General features: G+C 45.3%; 1 protein-coding gene across 1 annotated transcript in view; it reads left to right on the forward strand.

The window, feature by feature from the left end:
- The window catches only part of SYNPO2L (synaptopodin 2 like), a 35,454-nt gene extending 13,357 nt beyond the window's left edge, over nucleotides 1-22,097 (forward strand). The window contains exons 3-4 of the mRNA XM_058810291.1: nucleotides 1,297-1,958; nucleotides 15,640-22,097. Coding sequence (XP_058666274.1) covers nucleotides 1,297-1,958; nucleotides 15,640-17,975 — 2,998 coding nt within the window. The 3' untranslated portion in view covers nucleotides 17,976-22,097. The remainder of the gene's footprint in view (nucleotides 1-1,296; nucleotides 1,959-15,639) is intronic.
- The last annotated feature ends 284 nt before the right edge of the window (nucleotides 22,098-22,381 follow it).

Genomic DNA, 22,381 nt, shown 5'->3' on the forward strand with positions numbered 1-22,381 from the left:
CTTCTCAGTTACCTGATCAAGTGTTTAAAGAAGAGGAGGGACTGTTCTGTTTCACTTGTGGAATGTTGAGGTTGCTCCCCAGTGAGATTTCATAATGGCAAATAGTATTAAAAAATAAACTGCCAGAGAAATTCTCCCACCCTTAGCTTCCAAAAAGTTTGCATTTGACATAAATTAAAATTTTTCATAGTTTAGACTTGGGATCCAAGTCATGAGTTGCACAGCTTTACAGAGGCAATGCTGTCTGCCTGGCTTCATGGTATGCATGTTCAGAAGGCAAATACTTAGGACTCCTTTATAGCTCTTATAAGCCCTGGTGAGTCTGACAAGAGAAATAACAAATTCCCAGCTCCGTCTGTGTAGGCTGGAGTCAAACTGCTGTGGAAATCCAGACTCACTCTTGAGGACAGGGAAGATAGACTGGGCTCTTTTTCTGTCAGCTCAGCCAATTCTCCTTCCCTCTGGAAGCCAGTAGCAGGGTTAACTGCCTCAGTCTGTCTGGCACCTACTCCAGTCATCCCTCCAGATGTCTTAGAGGCTTGAAATTGCTATGTCTAAACCAAAGGCAAATGCCACCATGGATTGGGCTGGCCAGCATGACTGCATATGGTTGTCAAAACCCGGGTACTGACAGTTTGTGAAGCAGTCCCACAGTGAGCAGGCTAAATATTAGAGTGGTCTCCTACCGCCAGATACCATAGTCCTATCCCCAAGGCTTGGGCCTTTATATCCTAAGTATTTGCTATTTACTCCCACGTAGAGATCAGAGCAAACAAATAGCACTGACTTCTTGAGATCCCAGTCTGAACTAAAGCAGTTTGGGGGTGCCAGATCTGCAGATCTGACACAGTCTCAGCTGCAGGAGCAGCTGGAGTGCAGTGATAGCTGAGCACCAGCCGTTCTCTGCTGACAAGCTGCAGGCTGAAGGGTTGGTCTCACTGTCCTGGGGAATGCTTGCTATGCAGGAATTCAGCTCTCCAGGAGAAATGCCTGGGGAGCTGATTAAGCTTGGTAGATTTTTTATGGTTTTAGGGCATTCTGATTTTTGAATGTTTAACACCTGGTTTCCATAGAGCTGTGAAGCAGAAAATGAGAATAAGAGCACATAGCTGATGTCAGGGATAAGTCTGTCCTTGGCATCTACACCTCAGGTGTCTGTACCACCTGAAAAACACCTGTAACACTGTCCTATAACATCTGTATGTCCCAGGCCATAGCCCTCTCTCACTCTAGGGTTTCCTTCCAGTTTAACTGCACAAACCAAACCTCACTCACCACTTTTCCTTCTCCGCACAGGATAGTTGGTGGGGACCAGACTGGCCCGTGGCTCCAGCGCTCCCCTTCTCCAGGGCAGCGAGTGGTCTCTCCACCATCCGCGCCCAGCCCCTCAGCACAGTTACTCAGCTCTGAAGCAGCAGCAGCCCCAGCCACCACTCAGCCCTCGCAGCCATGGAGGTCACAGAGGCACCTGGAGAGCCTCACGTCCCCACCGGACAGCGAGGCCTACTATGGTGAGACCGACAGCGACGCTGACAACGTGGCGCAGGAGAAGCAGCGCCGCGCTCGCAGGAGGAGCCCGCGCTCCCCGCCGGACAGCACCAGCGGCAGGGCGGACGCGCCTCAGGACGAGGTGTCCCTGTCCGAGCAGAGCGGCTACGAGAGCATGCCCGACGCTGCGGCACAGGGGGGAGCCGAGCCCGCCGGCTCCAGCGGGGTGGCCAAGAGGGAGATTGTGTGCCTGCCTGGCAGCCGCACGGACACTCCGTTCTCGGACAGCGAGGGACAGCTGCGGCCGCCGTCAGCAGAGGGGCGGGAGCCTTCCCCAGAGGCCATGCTCCTGCCGCACGCCACCAAGGCCATCCGAGCGGAGCGCCACCTCATCCCCATGGTGGGGCCGGTGGAACACCCGATTGATGAAGACCTGACCACCACTTATACTGAGAAAGCCAAGCAGGCCAGTAAGTCCCCTAAACAGCCATTCACCCATGCCTTTTCCTTGTGCTGGGTGCTCCTTCCAAAAGCCTGATTCCTGCAAATGCCAGGTGGGTTAGCTCCTCTGGCTTACAAAGGAGTCAAATCAGCCCTGCAGAGACCAGGGCTTCCTGCTGCAGCTCTGGCCCTGGGGTATTCCTCACTCAAGGCATCCTAAGAAATAGATAAGGTAACTTTGGCCCTGGGGTATTCCTCACCCAAGGCATCCTAAGAAATAGATAAGGTAAAGAGTCTGGAGTCAGGGGTCTGGGAGTCGCTCACAGAGGCTGCAGCCATTCAACCAGATGTGCTCTAGTACCTCTATGTGCTGGAAAAAGGATGGATGTCACTGGTTTCTTCAACACTTTGGGCTAAGAAGACTCGGGTGACATGATGGTGTCAGGAAATATCTTGGAGGTTAAATTTCCCTGACTTTCCAGAGATCTTATGGCAGCTGAGTTTGCCCCTTAGCTACCTGTGTGTTAAGCACAGAACACTTATTTCAAGAGGCCCCCAAGGAGCCTTCTGTTCACTTCAGCTCTCCATGGACACACAGGCATGCAGTATTACACAACTAAGGAGGATGACAGATCATTTGTAGACAGCATAGCTGCAAAAGAGTCTTGTCAGAAACAGATTTATTTCTCTCACCCTGTCCAGCGCAGGGAGAGACTCATCTACATCAGCTTTCCCTGCAGGCACTCACTCCAGCAAGGATGCTCATGTCTGGCTGGCAGCAGCTGGTGAGTTCAGGTAGAATTTATCATTTTTTAGGTGTTGGCAGTGGAGGGTTGCCAGCAGGGACAGGCAGGAGTCGGTAAATTAGCTTGAAACAGTTCCTTGTAGTGCCATCCCTGATAGTCAGGACCTTTCCATGTGGAATAAAGTACTGAAAAATGTAGTGTAGTATATGGGTGATGGACATGAAGTGACCTTGATTGTGAATATCTTTCCTGATTTCTGATACACATAGAGTATTTCAAGCACAAATATGAGGGCAGAACAAAGTGTTATCTGATTTCACAGTTGTGATCTATCTAGTTGTATTAAAAACAAGGTAAGCTTAAATTTATCTTCATATATGTACCTCAGTGTACTATAACTCATTACATTTCTGTGAGCCTGGAAATAAAGTTTTAAAAAAGTGACTTAAAAAAAAGTGACAGAATGGAAAAGAGGCACAGAAAAGTTACTAGACTGAATCAGAAAGAAGACATGTGGATTCTAACTTCTGATCCCTGCTTCAAATGCTAGACATTTTACCCAGGACAGATAAGACTGCAAGGCAATTTCTAAACCTCTGTTTTATCCTTGGGCTAAATATTCTTTTATCTGTTCTGCCTAAGGACTCCTGTAGAGGTAACTTTCAAACCTAGGTGTTTCCTTCAGACAGGGCACTGTCCTGCTGCTCTTTCCAGTGTTACAAGGGGAGGCTCAGCTGGGTCCCTTATGTCTTGCTCTGCTGGGCACTGCACCTGACCTGGTGCCTTGTTCCACTTCTTCCTAGTCTTTAGCTCTCATTTTCCTTAGGACAGGAAAGAAATCAGCAATCTCAGCCTCCCTAAAGATGAAGCTATTTTTCCCCCTTTGAATGATGTCCAAGCATGAGGTGAATGTTGAGAAAGGCATGTTCAGCTGCTCCCTGCCACCCGATAGTCCTAGCAGTATAAGAGCAATCGCTTTACATCAAGACTTATTTCCATGGACTGCATCAGTACAGAGGGATCCCAGAAAAACTATGTGTTTAATTCAGAGCATTTCTGATGGCAAGATAATATCCCATGGCAGGAGATGATGCAATAATATTGCCAGCTGGAGTTAGGGTTCCCAGAAGCACTGCAGACTGAGGTAATATTTTAATTCTCCTATCACTCCTTCACTGCTCACCCTCTTTTTGGTTTATGTTTGGCCAAGGGTGTCCTTCTGTAGGAGTTACTCTGCCAGGGATGGTAACTCACAGGATGTTTTCTTGTGTTAGGGACCTTATCAGTAAATGAGAAAGCAAAATTCTACATCCTGATCATGCTGGAGCACAGCAGCCATTAAACCAGAAGTCCAGTTCAGCGGCCAGTGACTGTGAGGGAAGCAAGCAAATAAGGAAGAGGGATGGAAGGTGTTCATTATGTGGTGAGCAGAGCTAAAGAACACCTATACCTGGAATAAACACAGGTATAAACACAGCTGGAGGATGGGGGACTGCTGAGCTGCCCTGGCTCCATGGGAGGCTGCTTGGACTGGCATGGGGGTACATGGTAGAGCATCTCTTGCCAGAAAGGTGCAGCCTTGGTGAGGATGTCTGGGCTAGCATTGCTCCAGCTCCTACAGCTGCTCTAGGCTCCCACGGAGACAGCAGCATTTAAAGTTCTGTTCCTCTGCCTTTCCTCAGCAATATCCACACCACAGTACCCTACTCTGGGACACAGACACTCCTGGGTTTTGCTAAACAGGAATGTGAAATAATGGTTTAAAAGTCAGGCAGAGTTTTAAAACCTGAGTTAGCTCCAGGAAGTGACTTGGACTACCAGTTGGGGAGAGCCTAAGTATCGATATATAGGCAGGAAACATTTGAGAGCCACTGTGAATACCTATGCAGATGGCTGCCTTTTGAAGCACTAGTTAAATGTATTACCAGTGCATCTGCTAATACACCCTCCTTGCCTTGCCACAGCCTTCTTCAGCTCCCACTACTGCACCATAAGAATGTGAAAAATTGTTTTGTTGGGACTGACCCCCAGGTGGTTCCTTATCCTTTCTTCCTAGAATGTACTACTTTCTCATATCTGCTCTGATGTTTACTTCAATTTTGGGGGTATTTCTCTTGTCCTTTGTTTTAATTCTTTCTAACTTTTCACTGTCATTTTTAAGCTCCAGAAACTGTCTCCTTTTCCCACTTCTCCCTGCACCTCAAGCAAACAGAATTGAGGGTACATTATTTCTAGATGAGTATTTAGAAACATCAAACCTCTATATAAATAACTGAAATCCCTGAAAAAGAACAGAGATACATAATAATTCTTTTGCACATCACCAAGAGTAGCAACTGACATTCTTCACTGCTCTGTTGCCCTGAAGGATCTCAGTAACACTGCTACTGCTGTCAGCTCTTGGGTTTTCTGTAGCTTTGTTCTTTACTTCCTATCTCTAGACAGAAAATACAAATTTAAAAATCTACATCAGTTTCAGGGGGAAAGTGGGAGCTTGTGGCAGGGAGAATCAGCCTATAGTTGTCACAAGTAATTGCAGGTGAGGTTCTTTGGTTTCTCATAGGTTCTGCAGTGTCCTTCTCTTCTCACCCCACCTTTGGAGGCTTGGGATCCATCTGTAGCCAGGGTGGCTTCTTCTCAGCCACTTGTGCTCTCTGGGGTGCACTGTATTTTCAGCCCCATTGTAAATCATCTCACAGGACAAAAGGCTCAGCCTTTTCCACAACTGGAAATAGGACAGACATACCAGGACAGCAATCTATTCCTAACTTGCTATCACACTGTGTCAGTGAAAGAAGTGCTTCAAAATATCTTAATTTAAACTTATCTGCTGAACTATTTTTAGTTCCTAGGATTCAAGAGCCTCTCCATGTATGGTAGAGGAAGGAGGGAAAACTGGGTGGGGAAATTTCCTCCTCTGCTTTATATGGGCCTGGCTGCCTGTGCAGAGTCATCAAAGTTACTCATTCCATATCAGAAAAGGAAATCCTTCTTGTTTAAAGCGGATGTACAGCAGCATCACTTGAAAAGATAGGTTGCTTATAAATAAGTGGCCTATTCATCAGCAGGTCATAGAGATTACCTCTTCTGAGAGTGACTGCAGTCACATTTCTCTGCAGAGAGGGTGAGTGCAGCAAGCCATCTCTCAGCCTGTTACAACTGGTATAGGCCACAGGGGCTGTGAGCAAGATGAAGTATCTGAATGGCAGTTTGAAGTTATTGCACCACATTTTCTATTTGGCTTTCAGCTCTGACAGTTGTAACTCTAATGATCACAGTTGTGTGACTCACTGGTTTTGGCATTCACTGCAGTCTAGGACACCAGTAGGTTTAGGATAATAGCCTACTACTACTACATCCTACATGCCTTAAAGTAAAATAGAAAAGCATTCTGCTTAGACCAGGATATTAAAATTAATTCCTGAACTATTGATCTTACAGAAGTCTGTTCCTAGCATTATGAAGCCATGCTGAATCATCCTTGGCCCTTGCCACTCAATGAGCAGCCAGCCATTTAGGAAACAAGGACAACAGCTTCCATGGTTGAACCACAGATGGAGGGAGTGATCTCATTTCAGCATGCATGAAACTGGAAATTGCTTCTGCTTGGGAAATCAGTTTCCATACACTGCAGTAGCGGTCTAGTTGTATGTGTTTGTTTAAGAGACCCCACTTAGTAACTGTCATTCATGTGTGAATTCTCTGCCACTTGGAAGGCATTTATTAAAGACTACAGAGAGATAAACACCAGGCATCTAGAGCTCTTTCTCTCCATTTCTCCACCTTTAGGCTTGAGTATGACATTTAATCTTATTCCTTCAGTTGATGTCCTTCTATGGAAAGCGGAGGTAGTATTTTCAGGCTGATATATTAATGGGGCAGAACCCAGATTATAAACTACTGTTGTCTGTCTTAGCTAGGGTGGATGAATTTTTCATTCTTTCTTGAGTCATCTCATAATTGTCACAAGTAATTTGCCATCTTCCTCAGGTATTCTTACTGGAGACCTCCAGGACCGTTCCCTCAGGCATCACTCTTGTCCAGCATTTCAATGAAGATGTTGTGGGTTGCAGCACTGGAAGTAAAGCTGATAGAGCTCTGCTCTGCTCAACCTTTGCACCTCACTGCAATCCTGCTGCCCCAGAGCCTGACAGAGACACAAATTTAACATGTGTTAACTCAAGATAAATCTAGCTGCAGATAATACTCTCTGGGAGGGGAAAGATCTTTAGCATTTGAAGATGTATGGAGGAAAATGATGTGATTCCTGAAATGAAAAGGTGTATACTCTCATTTGTCCTAGTACTTCTACTGTATGAGATACCATTTGAAGCACCTTTTTTTAAACAATCAGTTACTCAGACATTACTTCTATGATATTATTGTCAGCACAGGGACTCTGACTCTGGGTCACAGTTCCTCAGACACGATCAGAGGTCATTCATCATCCTGCTGCTTGTGAAGCAGTGTCAGAGTTTGCTTCCAAGCTACATTTGCATGGTCCTTGCAGAGCCCCAGTTAGTGATTTTTTCAGACTCTGTTGTCTCATATGTTAACATAGCCTGGCCTTGCACATGCACTTCTACTCTGACTTAGGATGTGTAAGGCTGATGGGGAACAATGGTATTAAATCAAAATTTTGCCAATAGCTCAGATCACAAAGATTATTAGAGCAATAATCACACTGAAACAGCTATACATATAACCCCACAGACTGTCTTAATCAAGCTGATAGTTTTAGATTCCAGGGTTTTGACATATTAGTTGAAAGAATTTGTAATGCAAAAAGACAACAGGAATCCTTTCCCCATCCAGTTGTTTCCATCAGTTCTGAAAGTAATATTGGACAAGCTTTCTGACAAGATAGGGACAAGTCTGCTCAGGGACAATACTGAAATATTTTTGAGACAAAGTGATATTGATGGATGAGGGAGAGGCATAAAAGGGTGAGGCATAAAAGGACTTTGACAAGGAGTGATTAAACAACAGGCATTATTCAAGAGAAGTGAGAGAAAATTATAGTTAGGAAGGAGAAAACTGTCAACCTGGCCAATACCTGGCTAATTGTTCTTCAGTTTCTCTTAAACCCATCATAGGAAGGGACATCAGTTTGCTGGGAAATGTGTAAAGCTTTATTGTCATTAGTATCTAGCACTTACATTAACTAAGAATCTCACTCTTTGCAGAAAGACACAGGAGCAGAAATGGGGGTGAGTAGATTCAGCATATCTTGATACACTGACTATACTGAAAGAGCAAGGCTCAGTCAGCTTCTCTGTAGAGGTCAAATGAAAGGAATTAATGAAACTTGTATCAGAATGGTCCTCAGTCCTTGCCAAGTACCTTGGAATAATGAGAAGAATATATCCTTCTAGCAGACGTAGACTGTGACAATAAGAAAAAAACAATTATTTAGCTTCAATTAAGTGCATGAAGTGATTTTTTGGTGCATTTTTGCAGAAAACAAAATCAACATGGACTAACAAAAAGTAGAAAGAGTCTTTGACCTGCTCAGTAAGATAAGACTTCAGGTTGAAGGAATAACATGAACACAGTATATGCTGGCTTCTATAAGATACTTGATACAGTTCCACATGACTTTTCCAACGAGAGAAATATGGATGAGATAGGAGTACTGTAAGGTGACCACACAATTGGCTAAGAATAGAACAGAAAACATCACTATTAATGGCTCATGATGTCAGATGAGCTAACTGGCTAAGTTGGTAGTAGTGTTTCACTGGCCTTCTGAATCCAACAGGACTACCTCTATATTTTCACCCACAGAGCTTTAAACACTAACGTCAATCAAAGGTCCTCTCCACCTCAATGTTAAATGACTGGCAAGGAGACAGATGATAAAAAATCCCAACCCTCTTCTCTTCTGTCAGTGGATCGTATCCTCTGGCTGCACCTAGACGGAACGAGCAGCATGTACTGTGGGGCACACCACAGCCCCCAAACTGCTGTTATTCACATCTGGAACGGAGCTGAGACACCTTGCAGCGTTTCTCTGGTTTTTCTTCCCAGAGAGACCCAGGTGTGTGGGGGTTACCTGGACTGAGGAGCTCAAAAGTGTTCTCAGGTACAGCACTATTGTCTTCCTATCTGCTTTTTTCAGATGCTAATCCCTGCTAGTGAAGCTTTGTAAATGTGGCTTGTTTCTCTTGGGTTTTGTACCTAGTGAGCAGTAACAAGAAATAGCAATAATACCATTTTCAGTGGTGTCATGGGGATTCAGTGGAGATTGCTGTGTATTAATTGGCAGATGACGTAACACATGGAAGATATACAGTGTCTCATGAAAGGCTAGAATTTTTAATGTGGCAGGAGCTTGAACAGTTGCAAAAAATGACTAAAATCAACTGGTTAATGAGACTATCTGGCAAGTGGATTAATCAAGTCCACATAGTGAGATGGTGAGCATATACTTGTCAGTATTACTGGAGTAGATGTTGGATAGACTGAAAGACAAAAGGAGTGATCAGTCAGTGGTATCCTGCTGTCAGACATCAATTTTGTCAGCAGCAGACTTAGCAGATCCTGGCATCCTTTTAATTTATGTTTTGTATTTGATACCTCATTCTCTCATGTCTAGTAAATGCAAATCTGTCTGACATCTGTCTCTCACATTCAAAATGAGAAAGCTTTTGTGTGTGTGTGTTTTCTTACCAGTTTTTGATGCCAAATTAAGACTGAACTCAGGCTTCTCGCTTCCTATGGTGGGGTCTCTCCTCTGCTGAGCCTCCTATTTCCATGTAAACTTGAAGGAGCATTGTATCTTTGTGACTTCAGACTCTTAAAATTAGCAAATGGACTCAAACACTATTAGCATGAAATGGGTAAGATCAAAAGACGTGCAGCATTGACTGAATAAACCTTTCAGAGGAAATTGGGCTAAAACTGCAAAAGACAGATTCACTAGTGCATTAAACAGGTGCTGTCCTGGCAAAAGAAAGTTCTCCTTTGGGAGAGGGCTATGTAGGGAATATGCAGGGCCCAGGTGTGATCTGTTAGCACAGAAAAACTGGCCATGTGTGCTACCCTTTGCACTTTTGCACTTATATTTCCATCCAGCTCAGAAAGAAGGGCAAACTGTCACCCAGCTGAGAGATTTTTTGAATGAAAAAGCTGCTCAAGTCTCCAGCAGGATACCATGAGACTAAGATATTGCAGCCATGCACAGTGATGTCTCTACACCCTCTCTGCCTAACAGAGCTCTCCAACAGCAGTATGGCTAAAAATGCTCGAAGATCTACAAAATGAATGGGCATGTTTTTTTTCCATGGGCTGTTAACTTACCTTCAGAACAGCCTGTTTCTTTCTGTTTTTCCAAAACCAGTACTTTGCAGTGGGGCAGTGTCTCAGTGGCACATTTAAAATCATTAGCCATTTAAGAAGAAACGCTGGTTTGACAAGTATTTTAACTCTATAACCTCAGATACATGCTAAAGTGTTGCAGACTTGAGTAGGACTGTAGCATTTGTCTGTAGCATCCTAAATTGGAGCTGAAACCATATCTGTGTTTTATATTATGCACAGGTTATGTGATGGAAGTGTGAAAATATCCAAGAATGACAAATATTTCCTATCCCAAGAGTTTTAGCTTTACTTTAAGGGAAAAGAATATATACTCCTCTGCTTAACTGTTTGCAATTTAAATACTGATCAAAGCTTTAAAGGTTGAAACTTTCAAGGGAAATACTTAGAAGGTCAATATAACCCATCCAAATCTTATTTTGAAAGGACTTCAGGTATGTAAAGTATGAGATGTCTGTAGCCTCTAATGACTTACTGAGATATTTGCAACATTAGCCATGGAAAAATGACCTTGTCTAACATAAATAGCTGGAAGAACAAAATTCGAGGTGACCTCATATGAAAAAAGCAGTTGACAAGTAGTATTTCATCACAGAGGAACAGGCTCTTTAGAACTAGCAGAGTACCTTATTTTCTATAGTAATGGCTTTTCTAGAATTCGGTCTTGGTAATAAAATTTCCTGGTTTTTGTTTCCTAGAGAACATGAACAGTATCTGACCTCATGTAAGCCTGCTTGTTCAGTAGCTTTCCTGGGCATTAAAAGGCTTTCTTTTAATAAGGTCTGATCTTGGAAAGATTTGTACTTTTTATACTTCTCTTTACTGTAATTAGGTAACAAAAATAATTTCACTTCAGTGAAACTTAGTTAAGAGGAAAACTTCCATAGGCTTTGCTTAATAGAATTTTTCCTTTTTGTGGATTTTTTCCAACAGAATTCAGTGTGTACATGAAATAAGTGCTTTAGAAGGTAACAAAAAGTTTTCTATAGAAATTATTCACTACACCAACAGAATTTATCAGAGTTTTATAACCCTTCCTTTTACTCTTTTATCTATTCCATTTGAATGTTCTTACAAGAAACTGAGCTGTATTTTCATTCCAGTGGTATGTATCAATAATAAAAGGTTTCCCCAAAGACACATATATATACATATATCCCTATATGTGTAAATATTCATCAAAGAAGAGGCTTGAAGAAGAACCACTTTCATTGCTCTTGCACTAAGAGCCTCTGTATGACACATGACAGGTCTTGTCACTACAGCAGTGTTGCCTTGTGAGAGCTGTCTTCTTGGTGTGCAGTGATGGCTGCTGGATTTCAGCATACATGGTCAGACCTTCATTTTTCCAGTCTCTCTAATACTGGAGATTGTCTGCCAAGGCTACAGAATTGCTAAGGCTGGGGCTGCTGGAGGGAGAGTCATGGGAGGGTGTCCCTTGGCCACGGCTCTGGGGTTGTCTCTCAGGAGCTCTTGCTGGATTACAGAAAGGAGTGGTAAGACAGGACCTAGACAAAATGTGAAGAGATGCTGAGCAGGCCACAACTGCTGAGATCTACAGACTTCCCAGCACCATCTATTCCCTTCCTTCCCACCTACCACAGTCCTCACTATCAGCATCTCATCTTTCAAGACCTCTCAGTCTCCTGTGCTGGAGCTCTGAATGGTGCTGCCAAAACAGCACTCCCTGGTTTCCAAATTCTCTGTCACCCTCCCTGGGCACAACCATGCTTTCAGTGTAGGTAACAGCCTCTGCTGTTTTAATTCAGCTAAACAACTTCACTGCAGACATCCAGAATCCCAATGCTCCTCTGTTAAATGTTCCTCAGTTGTGTACACAACAGAAATCTGAACTGTGGACTGGTTCTCCTCAGACATGGAAGAAAATTGATATACACAGGAAAGCTCCTGCTCTCTCTTTTCTTCCTCTTAACCTTGAGCTGAGTGCTCTCTGAGAGTTTCAGGCAAGGGAACTTATTTTCCTCCTGTGCAGGTTTCTTCTGCCTCTGCATGTTGGACAGGCACACTGTGTTAGTTGTATCTCTCGGAGGGGCTCTTTGACACAGAAATGCTGGACGTTGAGGCATTGGTAACACTAACTTGAAGCCTGCACCTTTCTAACCTGAAGCTTACACCATAGAAGCTGTGATAATATAGAGTATATTTTCTTATTTTAAAATAAAAAATAGGAGTTTCTCCTTACAGGGAGTACAGGGAGTGGGAAAGAGTAAGTTTAAGTGCCAGGTGACAATGTCCATCACACTATTCAGTGATGAAGCTATGAAGACAAAAATAGACAAAGTGACCTCATGGCTTTCAGCAGCAAAGCCTACGAGACAAAAGAGAGGCTTTAAAAGGCCTGTGGACTGATAGCAAAGAGCTTGGACATCTCAGAGTTTTGGTTCTGCTCCAGAAGAGCTTTGCTTTGCTTGTCTCTCATTGCCTCTCTTTCTGTTTATGGGGAGTTGTGAATTAAACGGGCTTTGTGACATGCCCAGGTCTCCAGGTCTGGACTCTACTTTCTCAAGCTTGGATCAGCCTTATGCAGGTACAAATCCTTTTTTCTTTTCTTTTCTTTTCTTTTCTTTTCTTTTCTTTTCTTTTCTTTTCTTTTCTTTTCTTTTCTTTTCTTTTCTTTTCTTTTCTTTTCTTTTCTTTTCTTTTCTTTTTCTTTTTTCTCTTCTCTTCTCTTCTCTTCTCTTCTCTTCTCTTCTCTTCTCTTCTCTTCTCTTCTCTTCTCTTCTCTTCTCTTCTCTTCTCTTCTCTCTTCTTCCTTTCTTCTTTCCTTTCCTCTGCTTTTTTTAGTCTACTCTCCTTACCCCATTCTTTTGCCCATTCTGATTTCATTCTTGCTCTTTAACTTCTATAAGTCGTCTTAGGAAGATGTTGTGGAAGATTGTAGCTTGGATAGCATGACCATTTTTCTGTTGGGAGGACTGGTGTAATTAGTTGTGTGCTTTAGCCTTTGATGAGGAGAAAGTTAGGAAGAAGAAAAGAGGGAGGTGAGAAGCAGGTCCCAGAGGGCCCTATTTGCCAGCTCCTTCAGAGCACAGGACAGTTCAGAGCAACTTTCTAGGGAAGTTGTACATGAATCCTAATGCTGAGCTAGGACTACAGGCTGGTGGAGTTAAAGACCATCTTTTGTTACATTTTCTCTGGCAGTATTTGCTAGCCCAAAGTTTAGAGTTGGCACTTCCATGGTAGTCTGCTGGCAGAAAGGGCTGTGCAGACATCACTTTGAATGGTGTTGCTCCCTGTCTGGTAGCTCCTGATGCTAGAAATCCTCCTGTGAGTCACTCAGGCCAGAGCTTACATATTCTGCACTTGACTAAGGCTCTGTGGTACTGCTCTTTCTCCTTGTAACTTTAGAAGCAAAATACCACCAGGTGAGGTATAGCTTTTAGTAAGTTGTTTGTAACAACTTCCCTTATTTCTCCATCGTCAACAACCCCTAGAGACACAGGCATGCAGATCTGTAAATGAAGTGGGCAGACCTTCGGGGACTGTAGCTTGCTTCTACCATGGAGAGCAGGTCTTTGAGGGCAAGTCTGTGACTGCCCTGAAGAACACTAAATCTACACACAAACCTGGACACTACTTCAGTCTTGGTTCAGCAAGGTAGAGTTATTCTGTAAGGAAAGTTTTGCAAAGAGCCTTCACTTTGCAAATGCAAGTACAAATAATGAGCCATTTCAGCATTGCTTTTCCTGTTTCTAGTTCTGGGTGCAAAGGAGAGGAATGGACTGTGCATCCACATGAAGTGATCTCAAACCACAGAATTGCCCTTGCTGAAGTCCCAAAGCAGCAGCATGTGCTATGGAATGGCTACAGACTTTGAGAGCTTCCTGGAAGGATAGAGCTTTGCAAATCAACACTTTATTTTCAGCATGGGGTGGGAAAGGGAAGCTCTTTCTGCTGTGGTTACACTGATGCAGTATGGAATGATGGTGCCACAATTGTGTAGACTGGAAAGGTTTTGGGAGACTGCAGCCCTCAGGAAAACCAGTAAACTTCTTAACTAAGCTCCCTGTCCCTCACTGCAGGCGACTCTGACATTAACAGGTTCACATTGAATGAATGCTTTGTGATGAATTGATCAGAAGTGAGATACTGAGAGGACTGAGCAGCTTCCATCATCTCTTGAGCTAACACCATCCCTCAGCACTGCCTTGCACCTCTCCTCTCCTCTCCTCTCCTCTCCTCTCCTCTCCTCTCCTCTCCTCTCCTCTCCTCTCCTCTCCTCTCCTCTCCTCTCCTCTCCTCTCCTCTCCTCTCCTCTCCTCTCCTCTCCTCTCCTCTCCTCTCCTCTCCTCTCCTCTCCTCTCCTCTCCTCTCCTCTCCTCTCCTCTCCTCTCCTCTCCTCTCCTCTCCTCTCCTCTCCTCTCCTCTCCTCTCCTCTCCTCTCCTCTCCTCTCCTCTCCTCTCCTCTCCTCTCCTCTCCTCTCCTTTCCTCTCCTCTCCTCTCCTCTCCCTTCAGCACAGCAGAATTTATTACGTCTCTCTTGGGAATGTCAGGGCTGGACAAGGTGTTTTTTTGACAAATTATGAGATATGTACAGTGGATGGTTGTTTCATCTGTACTACCATGCTGGGAAACAGGCAATGGAAAAGGGTGAAATGAAAGACATCACAAATTAGTCTGTGGTTTAGATATGTGGGGCTTTTTTTCTGTGCAAGGCTAATGTTGACTTCTGTCACTTCAGCAGTGATTCAAGGCATGTCCATACTTTCACTGGCAGACAAGCCTGGTTTTACTATTGAATCCTGTTCACCACCTGCTTTCCCTGCACACAAAGACAGAGGATACAGTGTTCCTCCCTGGGGCTTTACTGACCACAGAGCAGGTGGAAAATTATTATCCCACACTTTTATGCCATTGTCCCAACAGGTGGTGTCTTTTCCAAGCAAGCCTGTCTAAGTGGATTTCCTTCTGGTCTGGCTGATCACTTGTGGGGATCTGGGATTCTTGCTCAGGAGCAAGTACTCTTCTTCCTTGCCAGGCATGGGGCACAGGGAAGAGACTGCAGCCAGAATGAAATAATTCTTCCTTTGCCTCCTGCAGTGGCAGGGCTGCTGCAGAGCAGCAAACAGCCCTACACACAATGCTGCTGCACCACACTGACTGGAGCTGACATTGCAGGGCTTAGATTAGGAGCAGCCCTGCTGTGCCTGCAGAGCACCCCTCCTTTTGCACACGTGCAATCCTCTGTATGGTAGAAGGAACATCTACAGAAAGCAGGGCTCCACCTTCAGGGTGAAAAATAAATGGTAAAAATTTCCACAAGCAAGCAAAGCACTGTAAAAACGTCTGGGACTCCTGTTCACATGCTTTAGAAATAGGAAATCCTAGGTCTGATGAGTAAACTTAGACTGGCCATCGGAGTGGGAGGAGTTCCCTCCCCACACCTGCATTGACTTCTACTGTTTGCAGGAAAGAGAAAACTGCTCCTGATTTTCTACCAACAGTTACAAAGACACAGTTTATAAAGACAGTTTATATAACCAGCAAAAGTGGAATGAAAAAAAAGAGCAAGGGCTGTGTTTCCTCTTATGTTCACTGGAGCACCTATAGCCATTTCACTGTCCACCTTTGCCCACCCAACCTTTTCTGACCTCTCAGAGTGCCTCTTTCTATCTCTTTCAGAGCTCCACCGCCACGAAAGCATCCAGGAGAAGAATGTGAAAGAAGCCAAAACCAAGTGCAGAACCATTGCATCCCTGCTGACAGATGCACCCAACCCCCACTCCAAGGGGGTGCTGATGTTTAAGAAACGCAGGCAGAGGGCTAAGAAGTATACATTGGTGAGCTTTGGCAGTGTGGATGAAGACCGCTCCTACGAGGAGGAAGACGGAGTTTTTCCAGCCAGTGAATCTGAATTTGATGAGGAAGGTTTCTCTGATGCCCGAAGCCTAACTAATCACTCAGACTGGGACAACACTTACCTAGACATTGAAAAGTCCAAATCTGACTCTGAACAGAAGGAAGAGAAGCAAAAAGGTTTGAGTGAAGCTTCAGGTAAAGGAGCACGATTATTTGAGCAGCAGAGGGAACGGGCTGGGAAGTACACAGTTGAGAAAACTCCAGTGCAGAAGAGCCCAGAGCTTGCCCCAGCTGCCCAGCCAAAGCAGGGCACAGTGAACGGAGATATGCCTGTGCCACAGAAGGCAGACAACGTGCCCCTCAGCATCCACCTGGAGGCTGTGCAAGTGCCCAGCAAGCAGCCAGCCACTGTCCCCACTCAGCTCCTGACTGCCCCCAGCCCCACTTTCTTCCCTCCTCCCCCAAGCACCCCCGACCCCTTCTCTGCAAGTTCAACAAGCATGTTCAACAGGTCTGCACGGCCCTTTACTCCTGGCTTTTCTGGTCAGTGTCCAGCAACATCCTCTGTCATTTTTAGGCCACCTGCACCCAAAAAACCCACTGAAAGTCTGGGTGGGCAAAGCACAGTGGTTCCCCCTTTCTCACCTCTGGTTCCAGGAACACCTGCCAATGCCCCAGTGCCAACACAGCGTGGTCCAGTCAGCTCCTCCACATCTCTGTATATTCCTGCACCAGGAAGACCAACATCACCCCTGGAGTCACAGCCAAAAGGGGGAGGAAGCACTTCAGAGGTCAAGCCTTCTGCCAACACTGCCCGGACATCCACCACCTCTATCTTTCTGTCAACTCCCTCAAAGCCAGGAGGTGATGTGGCCTCCGCAGCATCCCAGCCACGAGTCCCTGGAACAGCCTCTTCTTCATTGTATATTAGTGCAGCACCATCACAGCACATGAGAAGCAGCTCCCCTGTGCCAAAACAGCCTTCTCCTGCCATAACTCCAGCAACGCCACGACCTCCTTCAGAGCCCTTAACCTCCAGGGAGCAGAGGATTGCTGTGCCAGCTCCCCGCACAGGCATCCTGCAGGAGGCTCGCCGACGGGGCAACAAGAAACCCATGTTCAGTAAGATTGAGGAGAAGAAGAAGAATTCACCCAACCCTGAGCTCCTGTCTCTGGTGCAGAACCTGGATGAGAAGCCAAAGGGTGACCACCCTGCGGCAGGCTTTGAGTCTGGGCCTGAGGAGGACTTCCTCAGCCTGGGTGCTGAGGCCTGCAACTTCATGCAGTCCTCAGGCCGCAAGTTCAAGACCCCACCTCCGGTGGCCCCCAAGCCTCAGCAAGATGCTGGATTGGTCAATGGGGCCCAGGACATGCCTCAGCTTAAAGGCAAGGGGGCAGAGCTCTTTGCCAAACGCCAGAGCCGCATGGACAAATATGTGGTGGAAACAACACCGAAGCCAGAGTCCAAGCCCAGGACCCCCTCTCCATCCCCTTCTCTACCCTCATGCTGGAAATATTCACCCAACATCCGGGCTCCCCCTCCAATAGCTTACAACCCAATGCATTCCCCTTTCTATCCTCTGGCAGCCAGCAAATCTCAGGCTAGCAAAGCAGAGAGCAAAGTGAAAAAGGCACCTGGCCAGAAATCAGGCATCAAGGTCATTGATTTAATGCGCCACCAGCCCTATCAATTGAAGTCAGCCATGTTCTGTTTTGGGGATCCCCCAAGCCCCAGCACTCAGACTACTCCTGGTCAGCCAACCCCACAGGCTAGCTCATCCTTCGTGGCAGCCAAGCAGGTCCCTGTGAAAATAGCCAAGACCCAGGAGATTCGTCGCTTCTCCACTCCGGCTCCCATGCCAGCCTCCAGCAGCCTGGCACCCACTGTGCTTATGCCCCGCTCAGCCACCACGCTGGATGAGCCATTATGGAGAACAGAAATGGCCTCTTCTGCCCCTGCTACACCAGCACCCTTCCAGGTGGAGCTCAGCCCCTCCCCTAAGCCATATCAGAGCTCCCCAGAGCCTGGACAGGTGGGACAGGGACCTCCTCCAAACTCAGCCTCTGCCTCTCGGTTTCAGGTGGCCAGGCCCAAATTCTCTGCAGCAAGAACAGGCATGCAGGCCAATGTGTGGAGGCCAAGTTTTGGCCATCACTGAGGCAGGCACCCCTCCCATCCTGTCTGTGGCCCCACAGAGATAGTGCTTGTTTTGTCTTTCATGTCAGCTCAGTACATTGGGATGAGTGACACAAAATGAAGAAAAAAAACCTCAAAAAATTACTGCCCTTCTGCACCACCCCTTTCCCCAGCCTCCCCTTGGTCTCAGATGGGATGCTTCATGGAAAGGCTTACTGGCTGTGGCTTTCCCATGAGACCGTTCTTCTCTGATCCTCCCAGTCTGTCCAGTTCACTTGTGTGTGCACACACACATGCACACAGCAACACTCAGCAGGGAGTTGAAGGACAAGTGGGGCCTCACCTGGGACATTTCTTCCAGAATTCCCTCGGTGGGGGTATGGGAAAGAAGGCAAGAGAGCAGAGGGAGCAGTGCTGTTTGCCCATGCACATGTGGGCAGTGTGGCTGCGCCCAAGAGTGCCCATGTGTGCCTGTTCCTCCAGTCACCAGGGCTGGGGCTAAAAAGAGAGTCATCCTAGCTGGTACTAATTACCACTATCAGATCTGGAAATAGTTTGTCAAAGAGGAGCTCTGAGGGGACTTGATGGGGCTATCACCACCTGTGGGAACTGCAGTAGGAAGTATCCATTTTTAAGGATACACAAAATCAAAGCCAAGCTCAGGAGTGTCTGGTTGGCACAAAGAAAGGCCCTGCAGCATCAGTCCCACTGAACAGGATATGGATGCTGTAAGTAGAAGGTTGGATTGCATGGGAAGAGGTACAGTTGGCTTTAAAATGAGACAGGACTGAATATGCATTTGTTCATGATCTTTTGGTTTAGTTCAGGACAGAAGTGGGACTAAATTAGAAATGGGTCATGACATAAAACTTGCTGAAAGCTTTGTGATGAGGGGAAAACAGAGGGCCTTTACAGACATTCTCAGCATGGAAGTGAAGGTCAGGAAAACAGAAGGTCACAAGTAAAACTTCATACGAAACGACTTAGGTATTACTGTGGGGCCTGTTTGGTAAAAACAGCAGTGCTCTGAGAATCCCAGAGGATCTGCACTCATACACATATACAGAGTTCAGTTTGCTGGTGATGCTGGGGAAACAGTACTTGGTACTGGTTATTCCTTGAATGTCCCAGGCTAGCCTCCAACTTCATCTCCACACTACAGGCATTCAGAAGAAAGCACTGCCTTCCCAAGGAAGAATTCAGCATTTTAGTAGGGACTGTGCATGTGTGTGTGCATGTCATCTATTCTCTGCTTTACACACCCCCCAGCCATTTACGTTCTGCTTGTGATGCTCCTTTGCCAGCAGCCACTTTTCCAGTGTGATCCCACAAGTACACCAAGAAAGATTGCTCCTGGAAATCTGGCTCCAAACACAGCAGATGCCCCAGCTGCAGGGAAGGCGTTTGCCACCTCTTTCTGGGTCAGGGTTGCCCAGCCTTTTGCAAAACCCAGAGGAATGTGTACAGGAGGCAGAATGAGGGTCTCAAAGCCCTCTCTCCTTGAGACAAGTCTCCCTCTCATTAGACATGCTCCTTTGCTTCAAGCAGTAGCCATTCCCTGACTGGACTGAGCACAAACTTTGGATATACAAAGTGTAGGTTCTGGGAAAAAAAAAAGGAATGCTAATGAGTCTGAAGCAGTCTGTATGCAGTGCAGCTAGTGTTGTTTCATACTAAATCTAAGCCAACCTTCCTCTGCACAGCAAGAGCTTATGATGTGTAGCTTTTTCATGACAGCTGGGGGCTCCACTTTTTCTTGGAGGCTTGAAAGTCTTTCTCTGTGAGTACCTGGAGATTTTTCATGTGTGCTCTCCTGTGAAGAAAAAGAAGGCTGGAAAACCTAGCCAGCACCTCTGACCCTGGACAAGCTTCAGAGGGAGAGAATGAGAGAAAAGGAGAAGTAATTCACAATTCTGCCTTTGAATCCTTCCCAATCTGGCTGGACTTTTTTTGCACACCTGTGTTTGCAGTGCACATTCCTGGTGGTCCTGAAACATATCATGAGCATGCTGGGAAGAGAGGAGGACAGAACTTACACCTCACTTAGCACACTATCAACCGTGGGAGAGGATTGTAAGAAAAGCCATGGGAATACCTTGAGTTAATGGCCAAAGGTGAGGCTGAGGCAGAAGAGATGCTGCATCTGGTTGTATGACATAGGAGCAGCCAACCTGAATTGATGAGGAGACTGTGTCCCTGAAAAGCCCCAGAGAGGATATCTTACAAGAAATCATCACCCCAGAGTTAATTCAGATCACCAGAATCCATTTAGCTCCAGTGAAGGGGAGCAGCCATGCTATAAAACCTATCTCAGATGATTCCTTTCTCACTCATCCTGTACTGCATTGCATTGCCAGCATTTCTAGGAAAAAAACAAAAACAAAATTTAAAAAAAGATAAAAAAGTAAACCAAAATAAGAAGAAAAAAAAAAAAAAAAAAAAAAGAAAGAAAAAAAAACCTGTGTGCAAACTGAACCTCTGTGACTCTTCCCAAACATGGAGGGAGGAATCTTCTATTTCATCTAGGAAAGCTCTACGAAGGAAGTCAAGAAGTAGCAGTGCTCCAAAAGCTTTGTCTCTCATCTTGTGGAGTGTTGTCTGTCCCTGGCTAGAGATTTAAGCCATTAACCTTAGACAGACAAGCTAGGCCAGGCTGAAAGCATTACCAAACTCAGGTGTAGAGAGGGGTTGTGTGGACCAGAGGAAGGGTGCTCAACATAATTCTGCAGTCAAGAAATAACCTCATAAAGTTTGAATCTTACTCCAGTATCCCTTTCCCTCAGGCCCCTAAAATTAAGTGCTCTCAGGGCCTGAAAGTCTCAGGAAATTCATTTTGCCACTGGAAAAATAGAGAAGTCTGGCCTCAGTATGTAAGGGACATTGCATGGGTTTAGTATTTTAGTGATCCCACTCCAGATTTCTGGGAGACAATGATTTCTTCTGAGGAGTGATTGCCGAACACCATTCAGTGTTAGATATCATGATCTAAGTGAGTAGAATAAATGCATTTGCCCCATCATTTCTGATAATGTAATGGGCAGGAAATGAAAAGTTTGTGTTTGCCTAGAGAACGAATATAAAATATAAGAGCAAGGAAAAGAACCAGGAGGCTGGGAATCCTGCATTTTACTTACATCCTTGCTTCAAAGCTATGTTTAGAAGCAAAACTGAAGTAGTTTAATAGATTTCAGCCCCTCACAAACTCTTCTGGATCCTTTGCTGACACAGGACTGATCTGCAGAAGCAGAGGCTGTTGCAGATGAGGCCTACAGTGCTCGTGGTGTATCCCAAATAAGGCCTGTAGCAGCAAGTAGCATGAGATGAGAAATAATACTGAGATGCATCTGTTAAGTTTTAAAGAAGAAATCTGAACTACTGCTGGCTTTAAGCAGCTCTGCTAATGTCTGCTCATGAAAATCCTGTGGCTGGCCTGTTAAAAAGGTCACAGGTGAGGTTACAAGGAATACTTAAGAAACATGTAAGCTTGTCTTGAGCCTCTCCAAATGTCTAATTCCTCAGCTGTTGAACAAGCACAGACATAAACAGTTGTTTGACAAGTTTTAGCTCCCACCTGCTAAGTTATAAGCTGCAGTGGTAGGCCAAACCCCAGTGTTCCCTTGTTAAGTATTTGAAGATGTCTTCATGGGCTCTGATTTAAAACTGCCTATCATCCCTCCTCTCTAGCATGCTGCAGGCTACACATTGCAGCTCTGGCAATTCAGGGGTTTTATCTTTGCTTCAGAAGTAACAGTCCCTTCCCTCTCCATATATGGGAACACTTACCAGAGATAACCTCAAAATCCTGCAGCACCCTGGAGGAAGCATCTCAGAAGAGACTGGTGTGATGAGGAGTCACTGATGCCAGACATGAGCACAGTGTGAGGCAAGATTGTTCCTCATGAAGAATATGCTCCCTTTCTGCTATAATATCCAGCACCCCTACTAAACCCTTTTCCTAGAAGAGACCCATCAGTGCTGTGAAAATAGGAGCCCAGCAGCAGTGCTCTGTCTGGTGAAAGATGAGAGCCCAGATGAACAGAGCTGGCATCTTTGTTTATGGAAATACCTTTCTTCCTTTTCTGTTTTGTCTTTTATTTTTTTCCAATTTACAATCACTTTCTATTTGTTTGTGCAGAGAAATAAACTTGTGATATGCACTTTACATGTGGCATTTTGTCATTTTCTTTGCTTGGCACCCAGAAGGAATTGCTATCTGTACAGCATATGTATTTAGCACTACCTACTAGAAACTGCTAAGGACAAGAGAATATAAGGAGTTCAAAAAAGGATAGGATCTCTCAGCAATAAAAACACCTATGTTGGACTTAAAGTCTCAATACATTAAAAAAGCCCCATGGAAGCAAAAACTTAAGTGAGATCCAAAACTTTGATACTACAGATTATAAAACACTCACTCACTAACAGGTT

This window comes from Ammospiza caudacuta, chromosome 9, assembly GCF_027887145.1.
Source record: "Ammospiza caudacuta isolate bAmmCau1 chromosome 9, bAmmCau1.pri, whole genome shotgun sequence".
Lineage (NCBI taxonomy): Eukaryota > Metazoa > Chordata > Aves > Passeriformes > Passerellidae > Ammospiza > Ammospiza caudacuta.